At 55.6% G+C, this 24,215-nt stretch overlaps 10 protein-coding genes across 10 annotated transcripts; 3 read left to right on the forward strand and 7 right to left on the reverse strand.

Annotated features, from left to right (window-relative positions):
- Nucleotides 1–227: 227 nt before the first annotated feature.
- N656DRAFT_719893 (uncharacterized protein) lies at nt 228–980 on the reverse strand (the record flags this gene model as incomplete). The annotated part of the gene is made up of 3 exons (XM_064812404.1): nt 228–300; nt 413–651; nt 723–980. The coding sequence occupies 3 exons, from the start codon at nt 978–980 to the stop codon at nt 228–230; spliced, it is 570 nt and encodes a 189-aa protein (XP_064665102.1).
- Nucleotides 981–3,643: 2,663 nt separating this feature from the next.
- On the forward strand, nt 3,644–5,827 carry N656DRAFT_719933 (HET-domain-containing protein; the record flags this gene model as incomplete). The annotated part of the gene is made up of 1 exon (XM_064812406.1): nt 3,644–5,827. One exon carries the CDS (start codon nt 3,644–3,646, stop codon nt 5,825–5,827), a length of 2,184 nt encoding a protein of 727 aa, XP_064665103.1.
- Nucleotides 5,828–6,469: 642 nt separating this feature from the next.
- N656DRAFT_793131 (guanine deaminase) lies at nt 6,470–7,849 on the reverse strand (the record flags this gene model as incomplete). Its single annotated transcript, XM_064817143.1, has 1 exon — nt 6,470–7,849. The coding sequence occupies one exon, from the start codon at nt 7,847–7,849 to the stop codon at nt 6,470–6,472; it is 1,380 nt and encodes a 459-aa protein (XP_064665104.1).
- Nucleotides 7,850–8,119: 270 nt separating this feature from the next.
- Nucleotides 8,120–9,289, reverse strand: N656DRAFT_793132 (uncharacterized protein; the record flags this gene model as incomplete). The annotated part of the gene is made up of 3 exons (XM_064817144.1): nt 8,120–8,216; nt 8,294–9,052; nt 9,099–9,289. 3 exons carry the CDS (start codon nt 9,287–9,289, stop codon nt 8,120–8,122), a joined length of 1,047 nt encoding a protein of 348 aa, XP_064665105.1.
- Nucleotides 9,290–10,329: 1,040 nt separating this feature from the next.
- On the reverse strand, nt 10,330–11,083 carry N656DRAFT_785172 (uncharacterized protein). The gene has a single exon (XM_064816322.1). The coding sequence runs from the start codon at nt 10,919–10,921 to the stop codon at nt 10,688–10,690; it is 234 nt and encodes a 77-aa protein (XP_064665106.1). The 5' UTR covers nt 10,922–11,083; the 3' UTR covers nt 10,330–10,687.
- Nucleotides 11,084–12,010: 927 nt separating this feature from the next.
- Nucleotides 12,011–14,003, reverse strand: N656DRAFT_719899 (uncharacterized protein; the record flags this gene model as incomplete). Its single annotated transcript, XM_064812405.1, has 5 exons — nt 12,011–12,154; nt 12,235–13,023; nt 13,075–13,221; nt 13,297–13,824; nt 13,944–14,003. The coding sequence occupies 5 exons, from the start codon at nt 14,001–14,003 to the stop codon at nt 12,011–12,013; spliced, it is 1,668 nt and encodes a 555-aa protein (XP_064665107.1).
- Nucleotides 14,004–14,444: 441 nt separating this feature from the next.
- On the reverse strand, nt 14,445–15,838 carry N656DRAFT_507308 (uncharacterized protein). The gene is made up of 3 exons (XM_064809882.1): nt 15,797–15,838; nt 15,093–15,625; nt 14,445–15,023 (listed from the first exon to the last, which is right to left on the reverse strand). Exons 2-3 carry the CDS (start codon nt 15,545–15,547, stop codon nt 14,678–14,680), a joined length of 801 nt encoding a protein of 266 aa, XP_064665108.1. The 5' UTR covers nt 15,548–15,625; nt 15,797–15,838; the 3' UTR covers nt 14,445–14,677.
- A 1,294-nt stretch (nt 15,839–17,132) lies between these two features.
- On the forward strand, nt 17,133–19,825 carry N656DRAFT_802592 (protein SEY1; the record flags this gene model as incomplete). The annotated part of the gene is made up of 3 exons (XM_064818259.1): nt 17,133–17,677; nt 17,747–19,479; nt 19,536–19,825. The coding sequence occupies 3 exons, from the start codon at nt 17,133–17,135 to the stop codon at nt 19,823–19,825; spliced, it is 2,568 nt and encodes an 855-aa protein (XP_064665109.1).
- Nucleotides 19,826–19,832: 7 nt separating this feature from the next.
- On the reverse strand, nt 19,833–21,251 carry N656DRAFT_785176 (uncharacterized protein). Its single transcript, XM_064816323.1, has one exon. The coding sequence runs from the start codon at nt 21,105–21,107 to the stop codon at nt 20,022–20,024; it is 1,086 nt and encodes a 361-aa protein (XP_064665110.1). The 5' UTR covers nt 21,108–21,251; the 3' UTR covers nt 19,833–20,021.
- A 144-nt stretch (nt 21,252–21,395) lies between these two features.
- N656DRAFT_507532 (uncharacterized protein) lies at nt 21,396–24,187 on the forward strand. The gene is made up of 4 exons (XM_064809883.1): nt 21,396–21,716; nt 21,781–21,950; nt 22,017–23,738; nt 23,797–24,187. Exons 1-4 carry the CDS (start codon nt 21,691–21,693, stop codon nt 23,964–23,966), a joined length of 2,088 nt encoding a protein of 695 aa, XP_064665111.1. The 5' UTR covers nt 21,396–21,690; the 3' UTR covers nt 23,967–24,187.
- The last annotated feature ends 28 nt before the right edge of the window (nt 24,188–24,215 follow it).

The raw sequence follows: 24,215 nt of genomic DNA on the forward strand, positions 1-24,215 counted from the left end.
TGAGGTGAGGACAGCGCGATGCTCATGCTTAACTTACACAGAGGACTTCGTAGTTGCCAGTACTAATATATGTGACCCAGAACTGAAATGCAAGCAAACCCCCTGGTCGTGACTGCCAGACCCAAACGCCCAAGTTCGTGAGAACTAATGCACCTGCTATCTAAGGAATCGCCATGCCGCCAATCGCTGTGATGTCTATAATAGAAAAGCTATAAATGCCCCGGCCATCAGTCTAAAAGATCCTTGCCTTCGTTGTGATTTTTCACGGCGTCAAAGATAGCAACCGCGAGGGATAGTGTTCTAGAGAGGCAGGCAGTATTGTCAGTACGGTCCCGTGCAGCAGTGGGATGGCGGACAGGGTAGCTTCGCATTGCATCATTGGCCATTGCATGCTGGCGCCGAATCAACATACGCTTGAATTAATGCCCAGACGAGGGGTGCGATCAACGACTTGGAGTCGGCTGTCCTGGTGCCCAATGTGCCCGCGAGACCGACTCCGGCACCGGCCAGGAGCAGGTTGAGGACGCAGCCAAAGAATGTGACAACTTGCTTGCGCCAGTGTTGCTCGCCCTCGGTCAGCATGATTCTATTGGGCTCCATGCTTAAGAGAAGGGTAAAGATGGCGGCGTTTAGCACGGCTCCAATCGCCCCCTGTGAGAGTATGATTAGCTCGGTCCCGACCACACTCGGCCGGGGGGCAGAATGAAAAACTAGGTTCCTACCACGGCCAAGCACGTCAAGAGCAACCCGCGGACTGCAACGTCAAACGTGCCGAAGGTCCCGAGCCCGCCCAAAACTGCGAAGCGACAAGGGACAGAATCGCCAGAAGTCTGGAGACTTAGGCTTCTCCACTCGGCCATCCGCGTGCCCTTGTTGAGATTGTAGATGTAGCTTGTGCTTGCGGCGACAGTGAGACCGAGATGAGCTAGGATGGCCAACACGTGCGTCAACTTCCATCTGAAGTGCTTCGTTCTGTACATGTCGGAATGCGGGAGGGTCGGATGACGAGATACGGGATAGGAAGCCGAACGGGAGCGTGGCAAAGAATTCGGTAAAGCCAAGGGACGGGACGGCACGAAGCAGGGTTGGGGAATGCCACCGTTTATCAGTCGGCTTATTGATGGCTCTGCTGATCAATCGGACTAATGGGCACGGTAGGCTTGAACATCGAAATCCCATGGTATATATTCTAGAGCATGGACTGATTGCAAGGGCTCACCAGTCGATGATAAAGGCACGACACATTACTCAGATGCTCAGTCAGTTGGTCTGGACCAGAACGGCGGAGCAGCTGCTGACCATGTGCTCGCCATGGACCGCATCTGTTTTGCAGGTAAGTAAACATAGACGAGAGTTGTGACAACAGTCAGGCTGCCAGGCTGCCATGTTTGCCGGTCTGTGACCGCCACCCCCTAGTGATGGTGCCGCAACTTAGCTAGCCATTCATTGTGTCGGCAGTCGGTCGCACGACGAGCCACACTCCCCACTTCATGGCTTGATGAGTCGACGCCGTCGGTAAGGGGGCCGGGAGAGCCCAGGGGCAAACCCCTTGTTTGCGGGGAACGGTACTCAGAGCCGGGTAGAAGCTATCTCGGTGTGGGAAACGTCGAGAAGAAGGTGTGGCGGCGCAGTATACGACAGTCGGCAGGTTGTAACAGGTCCTGAATCCGATCTGAATTCTGGGGAACCAATCGGCTTCCGCGGTTGGGAGACAAGAGGACTACGCAGCTGCGCGGTGGATTTGTGCTGGGCGTTTTGTGCGGCACAATTTGCTATTTACCGAGCAAAGCATCTTCGAAGTCGCTGCCTGAACCCAATGATGAGGAATCCATCTGCAAGCCTCGATTACAAGAAAGGGCAGAGCACCGCTCAGGTGGCAGTCAAAGCCAATTAGGATGGATTGATTTGGCATCTTTCGAAGATTTCCACCGGGACGGGCAGCAGCCGGTGAGCAAGACCGCTAAAAAAGCGAGCCAAACGGATCCATGCATGTGCCCTAACTAACGTGAGCGGGCTTATTTACGGATACTGTTAGATAACAACTAAAAATGACCGAGAGAGCGCTCGAGAGGAGATCGTACCTTAACCGCGCAACCACCTGCCAAAATATCTCTTGGCTTACTGGTTGTGCAACATCTTGGGGCGGATGTGGACTTCGATACGTGAGCCACCTGAGGTTGATGTGTGGCACAGCCGGCAAGGACACGTGCAAGGTCCGCGATCAGAACCTTGCACAGCTGGCCGTAGGGCTGATGCCCTCCCCACATAGAACCCAAAGGCGCGCTTAATTTAGCGCGTGCAGCCCCCACCCTGTCACGAAACCGGTTTCCAAATTCCCAATCATCTGTGAGAGCGCCGTCCCAACGGTTCCAAGGCTTCTTCCAGAACACAACCCTGTCACACCGACACGGCGGCTCTGGGATTCTGCTGCCGTGTAACGAGTGACAACATTGAATTTGGGACGAGGACAATCCGACAACGGTATTGCCCTCCTCTAACCGATCTCCTCACAAAATTGTAGGGAAACACAACATCTTTCTCCTGCTTTCCTACGGCTTTGACCGCTCACGATTCGCTGGTGGCTGCTATGAGCGGAGTGCGCCCGAATTTGGTTACATTATCTACCTACCCTGGCCAACCTGCTGGGTGCTTCCGGTGGAGTGCCCTACATACCGTTCTATCCATTGATTCCATTGCGCACTTTCCGGTCATAGCAGCCGCGAAGAGCGTATTTCCGCAGTATCCGACTGTGAACTTCCAGAGTCCCTGACTCGCTGCTGCCGGAGGAGCACGCTAAGGGAAACACAGCTCCGGATCTGACCAAGCCGAGATATGTTCTGACGGACGGAAGCTAGCCGAGTCAGACTGGAAGCGAGATCCACGTGACAGAAACCCCCAATCATGGCAGAGGAAGCCCCGACTCGAAAAGCCGGAAAGTGGATACCGGGAAGAGGCCCGCCTCTGTTCTGCTGATCGCTGATACAATACGCGACGAGCGCCGTTGGCAGCCTCAGGTGCTGAGAAACGCACCTTGGTTGGGGGTTTTGGAATGGCGGCGGTTGCTTACGTTATACCTAGTTGGTTACTAATTCACTTCCAATCCAATACAGCTGCCTTTTGCTACTTACTCACTTGTGCCAGGCATACGGCGTCCTGAATGGCCATCTTGACTTGGAAGTTGGATGGACTTCAAAGTCCTGGGACCGCACTAGCGTACTAAGCAGCCTAGGCGAGCAGGCATCAAGGCAGGCATGATACCTGTACCTAGGTAGTCATGTTAGGTGAGGTCCTCTTCGACCCCAACTGACTCACTGCCACAGCCGCCGTCCGGGCCGGACAGAGAGTCTGGCATAGCCGCAAGGGATCCTCAGAATAGCGTCATGAAGAGCCTAGGGCGGATTACTCCAACACAAACTTTCGCTCCTTCAAACGGAATTGACCAACCAACTTCAAACTTGATCCCAGCATACTCCAGTTGCCAGAGCGACTGTTGTAGTCTGATGATGATGTCAGGCACCTGGTATTTGAAGGGGTTGAGGCCCCCTGTCCTCAACCTTGCTCCCCGACGCCTCAATCGAACAACCTTGGAGCTCTCCATACGACTCATGCAGCCATGCTAGCCGACACTCTGCTCGAGAAGCATATGCGCCTTGTGAGCGGTGCCGTCTTTGGTCGTCCCCGATACACCGGTCCCTCCCTTTCCCATACCAAGATCAATGAGTTCTGTCAGCGGCAGTGCAAGGGTTGCAGCGAGATCTGTGAGCTGCTGCGCTGGGGGGAAGTGCAGAGAAGACGAGACAGTGCCTATCAAGGTTGCTCGGCGCCTCGTCTGGTCCACAATAGCTATATCGAACTCGATTACTGTTCCGGCGTCTCTGCATGTGACACGTGCCGCACGATTCGTCGAGCTTTTCTCCTGGAACAAGTCACGTTGCAAGATGCCGAGCTCCTGGAGCATCCCAAAAATCAAGCACCTGTCCTCGCTATTCTGAACCTCTCCCCTTCCGGCGACAGTCTGTCATTCACCATCGGAGCACTCGAACACCCCCTGTTTTCCGCTACCGTCCATCTCAGCAGCAAACCGCCACCTCTGCCTCAACAAGATCCTACAAGACACGGTGCCAGGTTGCGCCCGAATCTCACAGAACTGCGCCGGGTCATCGATGATTGCCACCGCAACCATGAGTGTTCTTCAAGATACCGTTGGTCGCAACGGAACCCGACTTGGCTGATTCACATCGTATCTGACAGCCATATTCAACTGGTCGCGGGCCCGCGGGCGCCTGTCGATTACGTCGTATTAAGCTACTCGTGGGGAGACCCGGCGAGTATGCCCGCTTCCGAATGGGCAAGGATCAAAGGCGCCGGCACAAAGACAAAGGATGGTTATCCCGTCGACGAGCGGCGAAATCCATTTCCAATATGGGACTTACCGGAGACTATGCAGGATGCCATCGCCATCTCGGCATCGTTGGGGTTTTATTACATCTGGATCGACAACGTTTGCATCCCTAAGGGCACAAACTGGGATACGGAAGCATCCGTGATGCATGAGGTTTACGGCAACGCGGCATTCACGCTAGTCGCATCCTCCAGCACCAAAGCAACAGACCCCTTACTATACGACCGGCTGGCCTGGACCCATCGCAGCAAAGCCTGCAAGCTGCGCGGGCAGTGGCTACACAACACGCAGATGTCTCTGGACAGAGTTCGACGCGAGTCGCCCGTGTCACAGCGGGGGTGGACGTTGCAGGAAGAGCGCCTCTCTCCTAGGACCCTGTACTGGACCAGCCAGCGATGGTACTGGGTCTGTCCCGAGCGCCAAGTGACCGAGCTGAGCGAGCTGGGATTCCACTCTCCCACAACCGAGGGGCCAACGCAGATGAGCAGCTCGCCGCAATCCTTTCTAGAGCTCTGTCTTACGGGGGACGAGCAGCAGCTCCACGAGGAGTGGCTGGACATAGTCGAGGCCTACACCCCGCGGGATCTGGTCGAGCCGCGGGATCGATTCCTGGCCATCGCCGGCCTTGCTGTGCGATTTTACACCGCAAAGGCCGGAACGGGGGGTTCGGTCATCACGGAAGAATATCTGGCGGGCCTGTGGAGGGACAACTTTGCCAGGCATCTCTCCTGGTCCGTCGCAACGGCCGTCGACCCGCGGACCAACCTCCAACACATTGCTGCGTCGTGGTCATGGGCCTCGCTGCCCCTCCGTGTGCGCACGAGCACCAAACATGCCTTCCGGCCCTCCGAGCACTTCAAATTCCTGGCCGTCGAGCACACCCTCGCACCTCCATGTGGACCCATGCCACACACGGAGAAGGCAATCAAAGAAACCCCACTAAGCCGCGCCCAAGCCGTCGAGGAGCGCGGCAGGGCCATCAAGGTAGTCGAAGTGCAGGGCCGGTTCCGGCGGTTCATATCCTCGGACGCGCTGCACGTCTCTTGGGAGGCCATCGAGCGGAAGCGAGGCGGTTCCCGCACGAGCTTCGATTTTGTCGACTTTTCAGGGCAGCATATTTACGCGCGCAACCGGGCCGACGGCCGCATCGTGTCCAAAGACGCCCACAGCGGCGAGGTCGTCGGCCAGCTGGACTACCTCGTTCCGGACGAGCCGCCGATGGATAGGTTTACACCTTATGTCCAGGAGGGGCATGAAAAAGAGATTGTGTGCCTCGAGCTGGGACAGTCTGCTATGCTCTTGCTGGTGCCTAACCGCAGATGGGGTCAGCCAGAGTCGTTTAGGCGGGTTGGGGTGGCGGTTGGGTATGGGAATAGGAAGGGGTTCTTTTACGGGTGTGAGACGAAGAGGGTGCGGCTTGCTTAAATGGAGGGGTAAGTGGACGGGTGCTGGTCATCTGTTCTTGTATGAACATGGGGTCGTAACTTGTACCTGTAGAGTTTGTGTCTGCATTTTGGGTCGTGGGTAGAGGTGTTGGTCGGCATCAACAGGGCGAGCATGGCGAGGCGATTTCTTCTTTTGAACGGCATTTCCCCTTCTAGCGAGTCTACAACCCTCGCCCTGTTTATCTACATTATTGTACACCACCACTATGATGATCTCAGGGTTGATTTGTCGCCTTTAACAGTCTCTATTTGGGGCCAATTATGGTGGACACCTAAGGTATTTTACTAGTCTATATTGCCAGGATTCGTAGACGGATATGCGAATAGAGTATACAAACGATGAATTGGTAAAAATACAACAGAAGAGAACTTCAAGTTGCTCCTGGTCATATCTTAATCCCTCGATCTGCCTAAAGAAAGCGCTTATACCTGGGACACCATAATCAAGCATCTGCTCGAACTGGATGCCTTACTACTTACTAGCATGTCAAATCCGTAAAGGGGCCGGACCTCCCTTGCTACTCTTTAAGATAGACCTTGAGAACTCTCAGGCTTCAGATTTCACTGATCACTCCAGTCTAAGTGACAGAACAACACTCGGGTTGAACCCCCTATTCTACCTTCAATGCTTTACTGCCCCTTCATCGCATGAAGGCTTCACGAGCCTTCCTTGAACATATACCTCCAGAATATTCCTGTCATCGCCCGTCATAACAAACTTTTCAAACACCGTCTCCAAACTGTCGTGCTCCTCCACCATGGTCATGATCCCCTGGTCACCCCCCTGGGTGCCGACCACCAGGGCATCGAAATCCTTGCCAACAACGAAATTTCCAACCCCGTCCTCCAGCGAACACACCTGCGCGCCGCCCAGGGTAGCCAGACAAAAAACCTCTGCGATTCTCAGACCCTTATCTTGTCCTTTACTCATAACCTCGCGCGCATGGCTGGCAATCATCGCCTGGCGCATAGCATCAAGGATGCTACTCGAGAACCCCCCGCCACTATCCGTGCCCAAACCGACCTTGATCCCTCTCCGCAGGAACTCCCTCACAGGAGCAGCCATAAACCCGCCGCCGACGGTCATGTTTGACACGGGACAGTGCGCGACGCCGCAGCCCAGCGCCCGCAGCCGCTCCATCTCATACTCGGTCACATAGCAGCAGTGAGCCAGAATAGACCGCGGACCCAGCAAGCCAAAATGCTCATATAAATCCGCCTCAGAATCAAACTGCGGAAACAGCCCCCTCGTGGCCTGCATTTCCTGCTCGGCCTCGTTAAAGTGCGTCTGGATAGGCAAATCCGGTTCCCTTGCCGCAATACGGCCCAGCCCGCGCAGCAGCTCGTCGTCGCACGAGATGGCGAAGCGCGGGGTGAGCACCGGCCGGACGAGCTGACCGCCGGGATCAGCGGAGCGGATGTGGGCGATGCACTCCTCGGTAACCCTTAGGCTCTGCTCAACGGAGGCGTCACGATAAAAGTCCGGCGCGTTGCGCGACATGTTGCACTTGCCCACCAGCGCGCGCTGGCCCTTTTCCAAGCAAATATCGGCCAGGATGCGCGTCGCCTCGCCGTGGACAGAGCCGTAGTAGGACGCCGTAGTGACGCCCTGGCGCAGGAATCCGTCGACGCAGGAGGCATAGATGCGGCGAGCGCAGGCCGGGTCCTGGAAGCGGGCCTCGTTGGGAAAGGTGATGGTGTCCAACCAGTCGAGGATGTGCATGCCCTGTCCCAGCCCGCGCTGGGCCCATTGCGGCGCGTGGTTGTGCGTGTCGATGAAGCCGGGGATGAGAAAGCGGCCCGGGCCAAGGACGTTGATCTTGATCCCTGGGAAGTTTAGGCGGTCGAGAATATGGCGGGCCTCGTTGGGGTTAACATCTTTGAGCAGTGATGTGATCTTGCCCTCGCCATTGACGACGAGCAGCGCGCAGGGGAGAATCTCCAGCTCCGAGATAGAGAGAGAATGGATGATGGGTGCAAGAAAGGCCGTGGGTTGAACCATGGTGTTGGCAGAGCTTGCTTTATTGATATTCTATCTTCTCATGCAAAGATTCATTGCAATGCAAATGGTTGAACAGAGAGTGAAGCGGGGCAGGAGCGATAGAATGGATTACTGTGGGCGCAACTTGTAGCTTCCTCAGCTTCCTGCATGACTGCATTCGCCAACATCTCACTGCCTGTACTGGAGCAAACGAAGTTCGCAAAGCCCAGAGAACATACAATGACGCAAACATTCACCCTTGCTCAAACACGTCTTGGGTCCTCGACCGAATCATCTCCCATACTTGGCGATCAGCTTCCGTAAAATCGACATCGCGCTGCCCCGATACCCCCCTCCAAACAGGGCATAATGGTTCAGATAGTGATAGCTGCAGAGCCAGTAAGTCAGCAATCCTTCATCACAATATACAAGGAATAGGTCAGTAGGGAGGTAGGCAGAACTCACAGCTCATAGAGCAGCATCCTGTCCTCCCACTCATGCGCGGGCTCCGTCTTGGGCACCAACTTCTCATACTCCCTCCAAAACTCCTTCCCAAACCCCCCAAACATGCGCATAATTCCAGACTCATACTCCGAATGCCCATACACCGATGACGGGTCAAAAACCACCTCCTCCACCCCCCCTTTTCCCCCGATCCTCGCCCGTCCATGATTCCCACTCCACAAATCCCCATGCACCACGACCGGCACGACCCCCTTCAAATGCCCATCACCCAACAGCCTCGGCACCACGACACTAGCAACCTTGTCCACCGCCTCAACCAGCTCCTCGTCCGCCCCCGCGCTATGATTATTCCTCAACGCCTCGCGCAGGATTGCCCTCAGGCGATGGTTTGCAAAAAACTCGGCCCACGACTCGGTGAAGTTATTCTCCTGGCGCGTGGCGCCGCAGCATGTCGGCACGGGAAAGCCAAACACAGGCTTGTCAAAACCTGGCGGTACCGGCGCCGGCGTCGTGTGCAGACGGGCCAGCTTGGCCGCGAGCGACAAGCCCGTTCCGCTACTTCCACTTCCACTACCAGAAGAGGATGATGAGGAGGCGGTGAGGTCGAGAAAGTCAGTCACAAGAAAGAATTTCCCCGGCGACGAGCGCATGGCGCCGTGGGCGTGCGCGCGCGGGCAGAAATGGTAGTCCGGCACGGCCGAGTGGATGGCGTTTAATGAGTGGTATTCGCATGTTGTCAAGTTGGCATGTTGGCAAGAGCTTCTTGGTTTCATCAATTGAGTGAAAGGGGGTTCAAGGTTGTGACCTACCTCGGAACATGACTTCGGCGTTGGGGCCAAAGCCAACCTTGACAAAGTAGGTCAGGTCTTCGCCGTCCCGGGCCGCTACCAGCTTGTAGGTCGACGAGAAGCCCGAGCTGCCGTGCGAGACCAGCTTGGAGCTGGTCGGCTCGAGACCCAGGGCCTCGAGGATGGCTGGGTCGACGTTGGGGAGCATGGTTGTTTATCACTTTTTTACTGAGAAGGCGACGAAGTCGGTACACTGGACGAAGTATGTAGGTACTCTTGTAGGCACTCGGGATGTGAAATGACGTCAGTTGATAATTCGATGCTCTCGATCTTGTCCCAGACTCCCACAAGAATTGAAGGATCATACGAGTTGCGCTGGTGTCCCAACTTGAACCTAATCAGATATCTTATGTGATGCGATCAGATCGTGAGGTATATTTCCAGCCAACATGCAAGTGGTTGGGTAGTGTAAAGTGGCAGGAGCCACTGCATTGTTTTCTTGTATTTATTGTGGAGTTGGGATCAAGGGGGAGCGCACCTTTGCTACGGGGGCAGTGTGCCGCATATATAACCCCCACCCTTACTTCTGTGGCCCACTAAATCCACGCCCACCACCTACCAGGCTTACTCCACACCTATATTCACCCACCCACTAAAACATCGAATTGGCTACAGTAGCCCAATTCCTTCAATTCCATAGTGATATTCAGAGCGGATTAAATTCTTTAAGTTCAATATGCGATGAAGAAAGGTAGGCGTTGTAGGGCGACGGCGAGGTTCAATTTGCTAGGCGACGCTCAACGCCCCAGCGACGGCGACGTACATACAACACAGTACAACGCCCTAGCGATAGCAACGCTCAACGCCTGTAGGGCAGACAGAGGGTTAATCGCAGCGGTAGAGTCGTCAAACCTAGGTACCTAGAGGTTAGGAACCTAAGATTGAATCAAGGTAAGTATAGGTCACACAAAGGGTCTATAATTAAACCGTTGTTGATTTGCTTGAATCTGAAGATTACTGCGTTTTGGAGCAATTGAGCCACTACAGCTACAGCAATTCAGCGATGTAGCGATGGGTGATCCTGGCACGGTGGGCGTGGACGTAACCGTAAAAAGATCAAGGGTTAGGGATATATGTGGCACACTGCCCCCGTAGCAAAGGTGCACTGCCCCCCGATCCCAACTCTTATTGTGGTTCGCGGGGCACCCTGGAACTTGAACCTTTAGGCCACTTCCAACCACAGAATATACTACCCATTCTTCCCAGCGTTTTCCAGTAGGTCGTCGAGGCTGGCCCGGGCAAGAAACTTGGGGTAGGAGAGACCGGAGAGGGGCTCGATTAAGGTAAGTGCCTACTAGGTCACTGTCTTCACGCACACCTACGCACATTCCTCACCTGAAATTCCCTATTATCGAAGCCTTTATGCCCCTGACTTTCATGCGAGTCTAATCATTATGGGGAATCAACTAAACTTATCAGTATTTATGTCATGGCTCATCCAAACTCAAGTCTATTGACTCTATTCGCTACTGCTACTTAGCTGCATCTTCATGCTGCAGTGGGCTCTCTCCTCATTTCCTGCTCCGTCGAGGTTGTCAGAGAACTACTAGTATATCTGGGAGATCTCGGCATGCTTGCGCTTCTTCCCCCGAGGCAGGCTGCTATTGGCGGCGGCACCCTCGGCCTCAGGAGCCAAGGTGCGAGTCGCATCCTGAGAAGCAGCCGCCGAGGGCTGTGGCCCCTCCCCCTTTCCAGTGCTGGCCGCTACAGGGGAAGCGTTGCCCGGATTGGCATCGCGCTGCGAGTCAGCAGTCGAAGAGGTAGAGCTCTGCTGTCCCATGGTTGCTATAGATAGGTTGGTTAGTTTTGCTTTAGAAGGTAAAGTGGATAGGATGGGCGACTTGGTGTTTGTTGTCGTCACGAGTGCGGACGCCGAGCAGTTCGTGCGGCTCGGCTTATCCGTCTTGAAGTGATACTGCCGAGAGGTGAATGAGAAGTGGATAGGAATGGTCTGGATATGCTTTTTATAAGCTGTATGATATTTACCATTCTCCTGTTCTAGGTTGAATACAGTCTATGTCTTCCATAACAACCGCTATTCGAGTACTAACAGGTAGGTAGTATTCATGAGAACTATGGGAATGTTTCGTAAAGTAATGGGCTTTTCTGGCTGTTCCACACATCTGGTAAGGACTGTTTTCAGATAGCTCGACTGGTACAGTACAATACACCCGCCGGGAGTGTATCCAACACCACCACGACGGCAAATAGGGGTATCTTACAACTAAATGCTCAAGTCTAGGTATCGCCAGCTTGCTCGACGAACCTGACAATCGGAAACATTGACAGGGGTGAAACACTCCTACCAGTACAAGGTATCGATCAAGGTACAGTACATTGCATAGGGCTTTAGTTAGCGGATAGAGAATGGCTTCTGGCATGCCAAAGAGTCGGAGCCATTCATTTCCCATTTCCAGCGCCTCTCTGCCTTAGGTATGTAAATGGGAAGGTCGACTCCGACTTCCCGTCTTCGCCCACAGAGGAAGCATTTCGAGTCCTAACCTGACCATTGGCCAGATTGGGCACCTTGGATTAGGGTTACTTCCAATTGTACGTCAGTCCTTTGCCCACAGCACTGTTTAAATCGGTCACATTGACCGTCCTTTACCCCATTTGCAGTTCCCGGCTATCTACTATTTGTCCATGGTGTCGTCGCCCGTCAGCTATCCCTTCCCTTCGTTTTCGTTTATAATATAGGTATTGGATATGCTTGGCGCCGCCGACTCTCCGGCATTCGACTCCCATCGTCTGACTTTGTCTCTGTCTCATGGCATTCGCTATGCCCAGGCAGACAGTCTTGGGCAACTAACTTGCAATGGACCAGACGGACCCAGAAGAGTTCAAAAACATGCCAACTGGATGACCGCCGTCAGCTGGGATATGGCGAAGAGCTGCTTTCTGGACTCTGGGACACAGCGGCAGGCCTCAAAGGAAGCCCTTTGGCTGAAATGTGAGCTGGCGTCTCCATCGTCCCATCGTGGCGAATCAGCATAGACGGAAAGCGAATGTCAACCTGGAAGACCGTTAGAGCCGTCGCACTGCTTGGGAGCAGGAAGACTTTGAATTCCTGATTGTTGGTAGGATGTTACTCACGTCATTAGCAATATGGGCATACTTCAACCCAATCTTATCAGCAATGAACCTGAGCCTGCCCTTTGCCCATGCCCGCTGTTCAGCACTCGAAATGTCGTGGTTCTTGACGCACGTCAGCGCCCACAACAGAAACAGGGACGGCAGGGCCTTGCAGGGTCCCTCCTGGCCACAGGCAAATCCTGGTGCTGGCCCCCGTTCATGGACCATCAGCTCTTTTCGCCTCAAATGCCAACCGAAATGGTAAGGCACTGAGGCAATGATATCAGAGATGGGGCCCTCACAAACACGCCTGAAGCTCTCGAACTCGGGGACTGTGCGGTAGTCGATTGGGAAGCACATCCACGCCGTGATCCGGATGTTCAAAGAGGCAAGGATGATGCGGGACATTCTACCCAAATTCCAGGCACTAGCCGTCAGAAAGTCCGAGTAGACGTCGACACGGCCCGGAAAGACCTCGATGTCGCCGTAGTCCTTCCCCTCTAGAAGCCCAACCTCTTCGTCCCCCAGCCAGCACAGCATTTTGGGGCGATATTTGTCTGGGACTGAGTCCAACCACTTCGCAATGCCATCGTCTATTGCTTGCGCCCGCCTTGCCAGCTTACGCATCTGCTCTAGGGTTTCCGGTGACCGCGACGTGGTGATGATGAGTCTGGATACCTCTGCGCGAATCTCGACAAACGCCAGAGCGAAGCGCTGAAAGGTTGCAAAGAGAGAATCAGTATCGCCGTACGACATCCACCAGTCGGCGCCAAACGGCACTGGCTCGAGAGACGACAGAGCTCGAACGACCTGCGATATGTAAGCACAAAGGGGCGGTCCAGAGGGCAGAGGGAGATTTACCAGATGGTGCCGCACATCAGAGAAGAGCAGATAACCTATCCTGGTTTGGCATATCTTCTCGCGGCCCCGTTTGCAGACAAGTTGCACGGCGCCATCAATATGCGAACGCCACGCTGGTACGTCGTCTGGTTTGATAGCCGTGATACTCTACATAACGGACAGATGTAAGCATACTATGCTCATAACCCAGGGGCGGCTGGCAGACCCAGTGGTCGGACGGACCTCATATAAGCATAACATGAGTATGGCGGCTAGAGTAGCATCAGTCCCAGCTACTTCGGGATGACTCAGTGCCCTGCGCGTCTTACACAGGGCCTGAGTGTAATACTTCCTAGACAGCTGCGCGAGGTCGATGCTCTCCGACTTGGCGCAATTGCCAAGCAGAGCAAAGGCGCAGGCATGGAAAGCGTGTCGCAATGCGGTGTCGGGACGTTCCGACTTAATCAGGGGAAGAAGATACTCCATGAAACCGGGCGAACTGGCGCCCATTTGAAGCGGCACCATGATGAAGTTGGAGGCGAAGTAACAGTGCGCCCTCTCTAGGACGGGCACCGCTAAGACGGGCGACGGAGTCGGCTCCGAAGACAGCGGAACTAGCTGTTGGTGCAAACTGCCGGCAGCCCTGCTGCGCAACCGGCGCACCGTTGATACCGTCTGGTCGCGGTGGACAATTTCGAACTCGGGTCTGTAACCGCCACACACTCTCTTGGACTTTTCGCATCGCTTGCATGTCGGCTTGCCTTCGTCGCACTAGTATCATGCAGAGTAGCGGTCGGTATATGCTGGTAGTAAACTAAGGTACTAGTACCTAGTTGGCTGGCCGGCTGGCCGGCTGCCCGGGAGAACGGCATGGCTGGCATGGAACCCACCTTGATCCGCCGCGCGCGGCAGGTTCGGCAACCCCGAGAAGGCTTCCCGCCGTAGACCATCTCGGCGTCGACACATGAACGAGGAAGAAGTCGACGAGGGTTCTTTGGCGTCGGCGGCACGGAGAAACAAGTCAAAAGCCGTTCCTGTTTCATCAATGCTCGGAAAGGAGGGACTGTCGCAGACACCCAGCAGTCCGTGAGCCAGTCCGTTCCCTAAAGTACCCGTCCAAGCATCCCCGGCACAGGCCTCTGCCGGGCTTGGCCAGGGTGCTAGCGCCCCCCTTGGAGAACCCCACTTTCCGAGGGCCGAAACCAATCATCGCCTGAAGACATTTTCAAGGCACCCTGCTGCTGTCAGTACAAGTACAAACGTTTTCCATCCATGGTCATGTTTGCCGTTGTCGGAGATGGCGTCGATGTGCATCTCAAGGTATCCTTGGATGAATAAAGGTGCAATTACTTTGTCCTGGTGAACTTCTAGCGTTGGATTCTCTGCAGGTTAACGCTACCATCGCTTCCAGCCCCCTTCTCATCTTCTGCCACTGGTTCTGCCTGAATAGTGGATATACTCAGTGTAATTATGTCTCACTCGAGTTGTTGTTGGTGTCGGACTCTGCCGAGTCTTCGTCATCCCAGAAGTCCGTGTCAATATCTTCCTCAGGACCGTCTTCCTGGGCGTCTTCGCCATCATCATCCTCGTCGTCGGTAGTAGGAGGGGAATCCATTCCGGGCGCCTAGGCCGAACCTTGTACCCTCTTTTCCTGGATCCGAGAATCAAAGAAACGGCGATCAAAAGCTTTGAAGTCAAAGACTCCGGCGAATTGCTCCCGGATCCGCGCCAGCTGGTTCTGGCCGTACTGAGTGCGTTCGGGTGTCGAATCAACCCGAGTACGGACGAACAGAATCCAAAAATCGGCGACAGGCTGGAGGGAAGCCAGATCTGGAATCTGCTGCGACGGCGACTGGTTGGAATCTGGCGACTGGTTGAAATCTAAAGACAGTGCATATGTGCGTGTCAGGGCAAATTCCACGTCGTTGAGCCACCACTGGTACGACTCGTCGACCAGGTCCGATTTGACTCTGTAGACGATACAGTTAGGAACGCAGTCCGGTTTTTGTCATGCAAGTCATGTTGAAGTGACGACAAACTTGAACCCATTCTCTGCCAAGATCTGTTCTATCCTGCTGTCGCTGATCTCGAGGATCCTGCGTTGAATGATGAACGGAGGGATCCGGCTGCTTGGGGGGTCAGGCAGCTCCGTCCACCGCAGCACACGCGACTTTCCGGGCGCAATGGCGACGGCTTCTCCCGTGCCAGCCTTGCTGATCACCTCGTCTGTGATTTTGGTGTGCACCTGCAAAGTGGCGGGCTGCTTGGCAAGAATTTGATGCAGCTCTTGCCAGAGGGGTCCGTTCGGCGGGCGTTCTTTCTGAAGCTCTTTGGCTTTCGGAAATCCCTTGACGGCCAGGTCTTGGGGCTCATAGTGCTGGATGCGGTCAAACAGGTGGCGCTCTCGCATTTCGGTGAAGCCGCCGACGAGGGTCCGGGCTTTGACCATGTCGGCGCCAGCCACCACAGCGGCCATGAAGATGTCGTGGGGCATATTGTCTGCGGCTGGCGGAACAATACTTTGTATGATGTCTGATGGAAGGAATATGATGTCTTTTTGACTCGAAGATGCCTGGGGACGTTAGTCAAGGTATTCCCTTGGTTCTCGGACGATGGTGGTTGCCGGTCGACACTCGACAGGCTAACGTTAGGTAGGTGCGAGCCAGCGCTAAATTCAGGTACGGATACCACCGGTAAGAGTGCTTTGAAGACACAGGTCCCCACGCGCTTCCAGTAAAATTACCTGAGTCTTATTTGCTGCTTCTCAAATACGGTTGGAGCTTTGATTATCCTCATGTCCAATTTGGGACCACTAAGGACCAGAAATAAAGCTCAACGTCTTTGGCGCCGATGTTCGGGTCTCGTGAAGCAAGGCTCGGAGCGTGTCGCGCATGTCCGTTGAAGAATGGAAGCTCCGTGGGGCCTCCCGAGCCAACCCCCCGTGAACACAGTTGTATACAGTACAAACACAGAGTGGCCCTCGATGCCGGCACACCTTCAAGTTTTCGCTGTGTTCGACTTGAAGTTCACTAAGGTACGAAGCCCAAGTTTGCCTACAAGGGACCTTGAAGAGGAAAGCAGAAGAGCGCAAAGGACAGTTGGGGAGGAAGGTACCGGTATCATTGAGGTGAAGATGTGTAAACTCTCAACTCAATCTAACCCGAATAGGTATTATGATACCACATCTCAAACCCACTGTTGTTCAGGACTCAGAGCTGTAAAGTGTACACACAATAAATGGACTTAAGAGCGTTGCACCCGTATGTACAAATATTGAACCATGCTCTGCTACTTCACTAATGAAGGTTAGGATAATACGGTCTTGACGTTGGTGACTGGAGCATCACAGCATCAGTTGAGAGACCAAATGACGGCGTGATAGCCATTTCGAATTTCGAAGGAGCTTGATGATCGGCCAAGAGAATGCTGTTGGTTCTATTACCCTCGATAAGTTATTGCGTTCTATGTGTGACTGGAAATGGCCACATGTGTAGGCCGACATCTCAGGCGGGCGGCACGAGATCGTGGAAAGCATCATATGACTATGATCTTGATGTGGGATTCGATGCTGGAAGAGGATGGTGAATACAGCATGGAAAACATCAGCAAAAAAAGGGAGTAAGAGAAAAGATAACAGAGAGAGAATAATTTTATAGGTTCATGGACTCAGAACAATCAGAACGGAGAGATTACAATAACATACTTGTAGAGAGAGAGCAAAAGCTGTTAGGAGTCCCAGAACGAATTAAACCGAAAACGAAGCTGCGGTCGACGACGTCATGTCCTGACGAACCGCGATTCAGGCAGCTACTGTGTGGTTTACATTCACATACTGTCTGTGCTAACCTAGGTAGGCCTAGCGCAACCCCAGGTGACCCGCGGCTTCTGGCCACTGGCCAGTTTCGGGGAACGTTTGCAGCGGCGTGCCACAAGCCCATCGCTATCTTAGCGCACCGGAAATTGCAAACGCTCCTACCTACTGTATCTGTAACATGGCATGTTCGTTGCACCGAACGACAACTTCGCCATAGCTTCAACTAGCTTCAAACCCCCTCGCTGCAGGGCCACACGCGACCACGATGAACGGCCATTTTGCCGCGGTCGGCGGCAACGGGCCGATGGCGAAGCAGTACGAGCATGGCATCCAGGTCATCGACGAGGAGAAGGCCTTCAACGCCAATCTCTCCGACTATCTGGCTGAGACGCACATCGCTGAGGCTGGCTTCAACTACCACCTGATCTCCGTGTTTGGGTCGCAATCGACGGGGAAGTCGACCCTGCTCAACCACCTGTTCGGCACCGAGTTCAGCGTCATGTCCGAGACGGAGCGCCGCCAGACGACCAAGGGAATATGGATGTCCAAGAACAAGAAGGAGAGCGCAGACGGTGGCACAGCCAAGATGGCCGACAACATCCTCGTCATGGATGTCGAAGGCACCGACGGTCGTGAGCGCGGGGAGGATCAGGACTTTGAGCGCAAAAGCGCCCTCTTTGCCCTTGCCACGAGCGAGGTTCTGATTGTCAATATCTGGGAACATCAGGTCGGTCTGTACCAGGGCGCAAACATGGGTCTGCTCAAGACTGTCTTCGAGGTCAACCTGCAGCTATTCCTGAAGGACAAGCAGTGAGTTTCTCGGTTCCCTCGATCTGCGTCCCTCGTTTGCCGTGCAGAGATCTAACCACTGGCACTCAGGTCGCAAACCCGTTCTCTACTCTTCTTCGTCATCCGCGACCACATCGGAAACACCCCCTTGGCCAATCTGCGAAACACACTCATTCAAGATCTAACCCGGATCTGGTCATCCATCTCCAAACCGCAGGGTCTTGAGAATTCCAAGATTGAGGACTACTTTGACTTTGCTTTCGCAGCGCTACCACACAAGATCCTTCAACCGGAAAAGTTTCTAGCCGAGGTTGACAAGCTCGGTTCTCGCTTCACGGCCGGCCACCGTTCCACAAAGGACCAGGAATTCGTGGGTGGCGTGTTCCTGCCCGAATATCACAGGAGGATACCCGCCGACGGCTTGTCAGTCTATACGGAGGGCGTGTGGGACCAGATCGTGAACAACAAGGATCTCGATCTGCCGACCCAGCAGGAGCTCCTGGCCCAGTTCCGCTGCGACGAAATCTCTCGCGAGGTCATGGTAGCATTCGACGCAGCTATTGTGCCGCTTGAGGAGCAGCAGGCAGAAGCCACGCGCCTTGGGAACCCGTCCGTCATAGCCGACCTGGGACAAGCCGGCGCCGGGGCCCGTGAGAAGTGCCTCAAGACGTTCGAGACGCAAGCCAGCAGATACCACAAGGGCGTGTATACCGTGAAGCGCGGCGAACTTGAGAGCAAGATCGACACCAGGCTCAAGGCGCTGTACCAAGGCCAGCTCTCGGCGGCGCACAAGGCGGGCGTCGCCGCTTTCAGCGAGGCCGTCACGGGCGCGGTAAAGGCCGGCCAGAAAGCGGGCGGCTCGTACGAATTTGCCGAGATTGTGGAGAAACAAAAGAAGAAGACGCTGGAGATCTTCAAGAAGGAGGCACAGAGCCTGCTCATCCAAGGTGTGGCTTGGACCAATTTCAAACCGCAGTACCGCTTGTTCGAGAAGGAGCTCGATGATGTTAGCGCGCGGCTACGCAAAGAGGAGATGCGGCGGTTGGCCATCCGGGTCGAGAGGTGGGTCAAGTCACGTCTTGGCGATGCCATCGGTCTCGAGTTCAACAAACTCGGGTCCGGCAGGGGCGGATCCGGCGCGCCGGAGACTGGCGAGAAACCGGCAACCGACAAGGACTTGTGGGACCGCGTCTGGAACGCCTTCATTGGCATTGTCCGGGAGGCCGAAACGCGGTTTGTCGACAGGGCCAAGAGCTTTGACGCAAGCGACGACGAGGTCGAGGTCGGGCTTTGGCGGCTCCGGCGCAAGAGCTGGGTGGCCCTCAGAGAGCGGATTGAAGAGGAGGTCATGGAGAGCAACATCCTCATGAAGCTCCGCGAAAACTTTGAGGACAAGTTCCGTTATGACGAAGAGGGCGTTCCCAGGATCTGGCGACCGACTGACGACATTGAGGGGGTCTACACTAAAGCCCGCGAGTCCACGCTTGGATTGATCCCTGTTCTGTCCAGATTCAGGCTGTCGGAGACGTATGCCCCCCCTGACCTGCCGGAATTCATTGGCCCTCAGCCTGCTGGTGTGGAACCCGAGGATGAGGAGGATCTTCCTCCCATCGGGGGCGTGGACGAAGAGGAGGGCAAGAGCCTCGAAGAGGAGATGACGGTTCTGAGCGAAAGCAAACGACAGGACCTGGTGGTCAGGTTCAAGAAGATGGCCGACGGGGTGTATGTGGAAGCCAAGCGGAGCGCAATTGGCGGCATCACGCAGGTGCCCCTGTACTTTTATGTTGTCCTGCTTGTCCTCGGCTGGAACGAGATTGTCATGGGTAAGCTGCTCCGGTTGTGTTGAGTGTCAAGTGTTTTCCCAACTGACATATCCTAGTCTTGCGTAACCCCATCCTGTTCATGCTCATCCTGATCATGGGCGGCGGAACCTATGTGGCATACACGCTCAATCTTCTCGGTCCGATGATGCAAATGGCAAACGCGGCATCCAACCAGGCTGTCGAGATTGGCAAGGGGAAGCTCCGAGAGTTCCTAGAGAATAATGAGACGGTCAGACAAGCCATCGCAGTGCCGGCCAGGCAACTGGCGGACGGCGGCATCAACCTGGACAGACTGGATAGCCGAGGAAAGAGGGCACAACAGGCTGACGACGAGGATGATATCTAGACGTACAGAGAGCACTTTGTGGCGCATTGCATGGGTGGATTAAACATGTTTATACAGGTTGCGTTTCGATACTGGATTGAATGCTAAGGCGGCAGCTCGCACACCGAGTATGGTTACTATGATGTCCAACCCCTCGAACGCCATGCCAACGTCAAACAGGTATTATTACAGTTCCAGGGCCAAATTTTCGACGGGGTCAGAAAGCTTCCAGCCCGGCTGGAGTGCCAAACCATGTCCCCAGTTCGTCAACGTCCTTCTCTTGATCCTTTGCAACGAAAAAGTCGGTCAGTCGATGGGTATCGTTGTTGTCTTCCTCGACCGGCCACTCTACTTTGACGCCGCCGCCCTTGCCTGGGGCTGCCTCCAGCATGTCCTTGGAGGTCCCCCAACTGAACCTGCACTCCGGGCCCCAGCCAAAGATGGGGTGCATGTTGCCCTTTAGCCAGGCGACGCATCGCGCATCAGACGGATACCCGGATCCCCAGGCCATTTCTTCTTCCTTTTCCCCTTCTTCGCCCCCCTCCCTACCCTCAGCACTCGCCATTCTTCCCCTCCCCCTCCCCTTCGCCTCCTTCCACAACGTTTCTAGCGCCGCGTCGCGCGTGACCTTTGCGCACACGCTAGCCGCGCTGACGCACGGGTATAGACTATCCGCCTTTTTGGCAACGGTGATCCTGGCCGCAGGGAAGAACCGCTCAAGCTTCTTCTGGTAAACCGCTGGCTGCCCGACCGTGTCGACATATATTTCCTGAATGTTCACCCCCCGAGCATACACCCCCTGGATCAGCGCCACCGTCGCGTCCATGGCCTGCGCGTTCAGGTTGTATGCGCCCGCGCTGTTGGGGCGGAGCATCCCCGCGGATATGTCCCGTGCTGAGAGAGCTGACACCGCCCAGCCGCAGGAGGTGTAGAGGTCGCTGGTTGGGGTGCAGAGGGTTTCCATCAGGGCCGAGCGGGTGCTGGGAGTGAGCACTTTGCTGTCATCAAAGTGGTGGGTGGTGCGCAAAAGAGGGTCGGAGAGTGAGAGCGGGAGGAAGAAGACTCCGTAGACCATGGGACCGAGAACGGGGCCGCGACCGGCTTCGTCTACGCCTAAAGCGCATGGCGGGCCGGGGGTTTGCGGTGAGGAGGGTGTTGGGAGGAGGGAGGCGGGGATGGGTGAGAAGTATGTGTATGAGTCTCCTGCGAGGAGGGCGCTTTCGTTGATGGAGGGCGGGATGAAGACGTTGGAGGGCGGAGTTTCGAGAGCGATGTCCTCGGCTGGTGGTTGCGAGTCTTCCATGTTGGATTGTTGAGTGTCTTGACGAGATGGTTTCGTCCAGGTTCTTCAACGTCAGTCTTTCTTCGTTTTTTCCCTTTTTGTCTTCTGTTCAAGGTCGGTCATGCATTCTCAGTTTGAAAAGCCCACCAGATTCCATTATCTGTACTGTAGCATGTACTTGTACATGCACAGTGGGCAAATAGCAAGCTCGGCAAGCTCGACGCGTCGAGGTGCGCACCGCGTCACTAGCGAATCAGAATTGGCAGACTTGTCAACTGCTTAATGGCGTGGGGCAGACCAAATCCCCAGCACACGCTGCAAATGGCGTACTGGATCCGTCTAAACATGCAGCGACTGCCTCCTGAACCAAGTAAACAACAAAACCTCCATTGCACGCCTTCGCAGGTCGCCAAACCCGCGCATTCCCGACCCGCTCTACCTCGCTATCGGATATCTTCGACGCGATTCAGTCCTTAATTGCTTGTGTCCGTACGCGGTGTCGCATTACTCTCTCCTTGTCTAGAACCTCCCAAAGCAACGAAAATGGCGCCCGCGCCTCGAGCGTCGCTGGCGCCTCGGCGCACCACGCAAGCCGAACATATCTATGAACTGGGCGTGGTTGGGCGGTACGTCAGTCTGCGCGTCCATATGAGATGGCCAGCAGAACGTGGGAGGATACTGACTTGAGTCGCAGAAAAACTGGTGTAACTGTTCCCGACTCGGGTGTTCGCGACGAACATGGCATGGAGCCGCTCGAGAACCTGTTCTCGTCGCCGGGTAAATCAGACCAGAGCGAGGAACGAGACGACGCGCCTTCAGAGGAGGATGACGGGAACGGAGAAGCCCCCATGGACATCACTACCAGTATGCGGCCCCCGCCGAGCAGGTTTGTCTCGCCGCGCATAAACAGATGCTGACCTGCGGCTACAGCATCGGGATTTGGTCCGGCCGCGCTACTCAACGGCCATGGGAATAGGCTGCCCATGCCGTTACCGCGCGTTCGGTCGCCAGTCAAGACGCTGCTCAAGTCCCCGGCCCAACGAAACCGGCTCCTTGCGCGCAACTCGTCATCGCCCGCGCGCGGCGCACTCGTCCGAGACGGTGCCGAGAAGTCCAGCAGCCAGCCAGTACACGACCAAGCCGCATCAAAACGCCGTCTCGACTTTAGGAGCGTTGAGACGGGCGGTCCGCACTCGTTGTCGCAACCGACCCGGGGGCTCGCGACTAGCCACCGCTTGCAGCCTCTTCAGCAAGAGAGTGATGAAGGCAGCGAACAGGGAGCAGAGTACGACGAGGTCAATGACTTTGTTGAAGAGTCCATGGCTATGTTAAACGGCGGCGACGAGGACGGCGACCCTCAAGCAGCGGCCAAGGAAGACGAGGAAGCCGAAGAAGAGATCTCAATGGTTGACGAAGGCGATCCGGATCCTCCTGCCCTGAAAGCCCGTGGCCGGCCGCCAAAGCAAAGCGAAATTTCAGCTAAGCCAGCAAAACCACCCCAGAAGCCTGCCAGGCAGGTCGTGGAAGAGGAGGGTTCTGAAGATGCGCAGTCTTCGGCAGACGAGGAAGAGGAGATACCGGCTACCGCACAACACAAGCCAGGACCCAACGGTCGCGGTCGGCCTCCTAAAGCGGGCAAGGGCCCAGCCGCAGAACAACCTCAAGCTCGCGGATCTAAGAAGCGACGCTCGCTAGGCGAGGAAGAAAGTGCTGCCGCCAGGGAACCTTCCCCTGAGCCCCAACCCAAGCGGCAGCGCACCGAACCAACCGCCGCCAGAAGCAAGAAACCAACCACCGACAAGCCACCAGAACCGGCCCCAAAAAAGGCCGCGGCACCCGCCCCGTCAGCAAAACCAAAAGGCCCTGGGCGCAAGCGCAAGTCCTCCACGGACGCAGACGCAGTCGTTGCCGCTGCGCGCCGCCCACCACTCCCCAAATCGCGCGGCCTCCTCATCAACCGGCGCGAGGCACCAGGGGACTCTTCCTCGTCCATGTTCCGCACGCGGTCCGGGCGCACCTCGTTCAAGCCCCTCGCCTACTGGCGCAACGAGCGCGTCGACTACGAAAAGGACGAGGCCGAGGACGTGGTCGACTCGAGCCGCGCGCGGAACCGCTCCCGGTTCGTCCTGCCCAGCATCAAGGAGGTTGTCCGGGTTGACGAGCCCGAGGTTGAGGTCCGGTCTAGAAAACCATCCTCACGCAGCAAGGGTGGGAAGGGGAAAGGCAAGGGTAAACGGCGCCGGGGGAGTTATGGGTATGATGATGAGGATGATGATGATGATGAACCAGCAGATCTGTGGGAACTCGACCCGGGCACCGTCACAGGCGAGGTGGTGGTCTGGCAGCCCGAGTACGAGTTCCGCCCCCCCGCGCCCAACGACCTGGTCAGCGTCATGGACAAGCAGCTGGCCATCAGCGGGCGGGCCATCAAGACGACCGAGGTGGTGGGCGGCGAGTTCCGGTACGCAAAAGTCTTTAGCGAAGGGTTCATCGGCGCCGGGGTGGTTGACCTCCCGCCCGGGGCGATCAAGCGGTTGAAAAACTCGCGGAAGGTGTTTATGATCTTTTTTGTCCATGTTGGACGGGTGCTGGTTACGGTGCAGGAGACCAGTTTTCGGATTGGGAAGGGGGGGATATTTATCGTGCCGAGATGTGAGTGGATTATTCTCTCTTACTTCCCCCTGGAGACATCTCAGACTAATGACTGCAGACAACGAGTACACAATCGAGAATGACTACGACCATCCGGCCCGGATCTTCTTCTCCCAAGGCCAGGAAACTGTAGCGCAGCCCCCGCCAGAAGAAGAGGGCGAGCATGCTGGAGACGAGGAGGTGGAGGTGAGCCAAGCGGAGGAAGAAGGCAGCGAAGAGGGGGATTGAGCCCTATTGTACAGCTAGCTGCAGGCTCCCGAGTCCCGCCGGCCTGGGTGGTGTACTAATGATTCGGAATAATCGAGGACAAAAGGATGGGCGGAGCGATTGTATTGCACAAACCTCGGGTTCTGGTGTCGCCGGACAGAACGCTCATGAGCATGTTTTTCTGAGAGATGTTATACCACCAAGTTTCACGTTCACCCCTGGGAGGCATCATGGATTGTGTGTTCGCAGGAACAACCTCACGCTCGCATT

The sequence above is a fragment of the Canariomyces notabilis genome, assembly GCF_033297395.1.
Source record: "Canariomyces notabilis strain CBS 508.74 unplaced genomic scaffold N656scaffold_41, whole genome shotgun sequence".
NCBI classification, from domain to species: domain Eukaryota; kingdom Fungi; phylum Ascomycota; class Sordariomycetes; order Sordariales; family Chaetomiaceae; genus Canariomyces; species Canariomyces notabilis.

Bases quoted from the DNA above. Each gene is read 5' to 3' on its own strand.
- N656DRAFT_785172 (XM_064816322.1), bottom strand. From the start codon at position 10,921: ATGGGACAGCAGAGCTCTACCTCTTCGACTGCTGACTCGCAGCGCGAT.
- N656DRAFT_507308 (XM_064809882.1), bottom strand. From the start codon at position 15,547: ATGCCCCACGACATCTTCATGGCCGCTGTGGTGGCTGGCGCCGACATG. The intron at 15,024-15,092 runs GTTTGTCGTCAC...TATCGTCTACAG, and splicing joins TTGGCAGAGAATGGGTTCAA to AGTCAAATCGGACCTGGTCG.
- N656DRAFT_785176 (XM_064816323.1), bottom strand. From the start codon at position 21,107: ATGGAAGACTCGCAACCACCAGCCGAGGACATCGCTCTCGAAACTCCG.
- N656DRAFT_507532 (XM_064809883.1), top strand. From the start codon at position 21,691: ATGAACTGGGCGTGGTTGGGCGGTAC. The intron at 21,717-21,780 runs GTCAGTCTGCGC...CTTGAGTCGCAG, and splicing joins TGGGCGTGGTTGGGCGGTAC to AAAAACTGGTGTAACTGTTC. The intron at 23,739-23,796 runs GTGAGTGGATTA...TAATGACTGCAG, and splicing joins GATATTTATCGTGCCGAGAT to ACAACGAGTACACAATCGAG.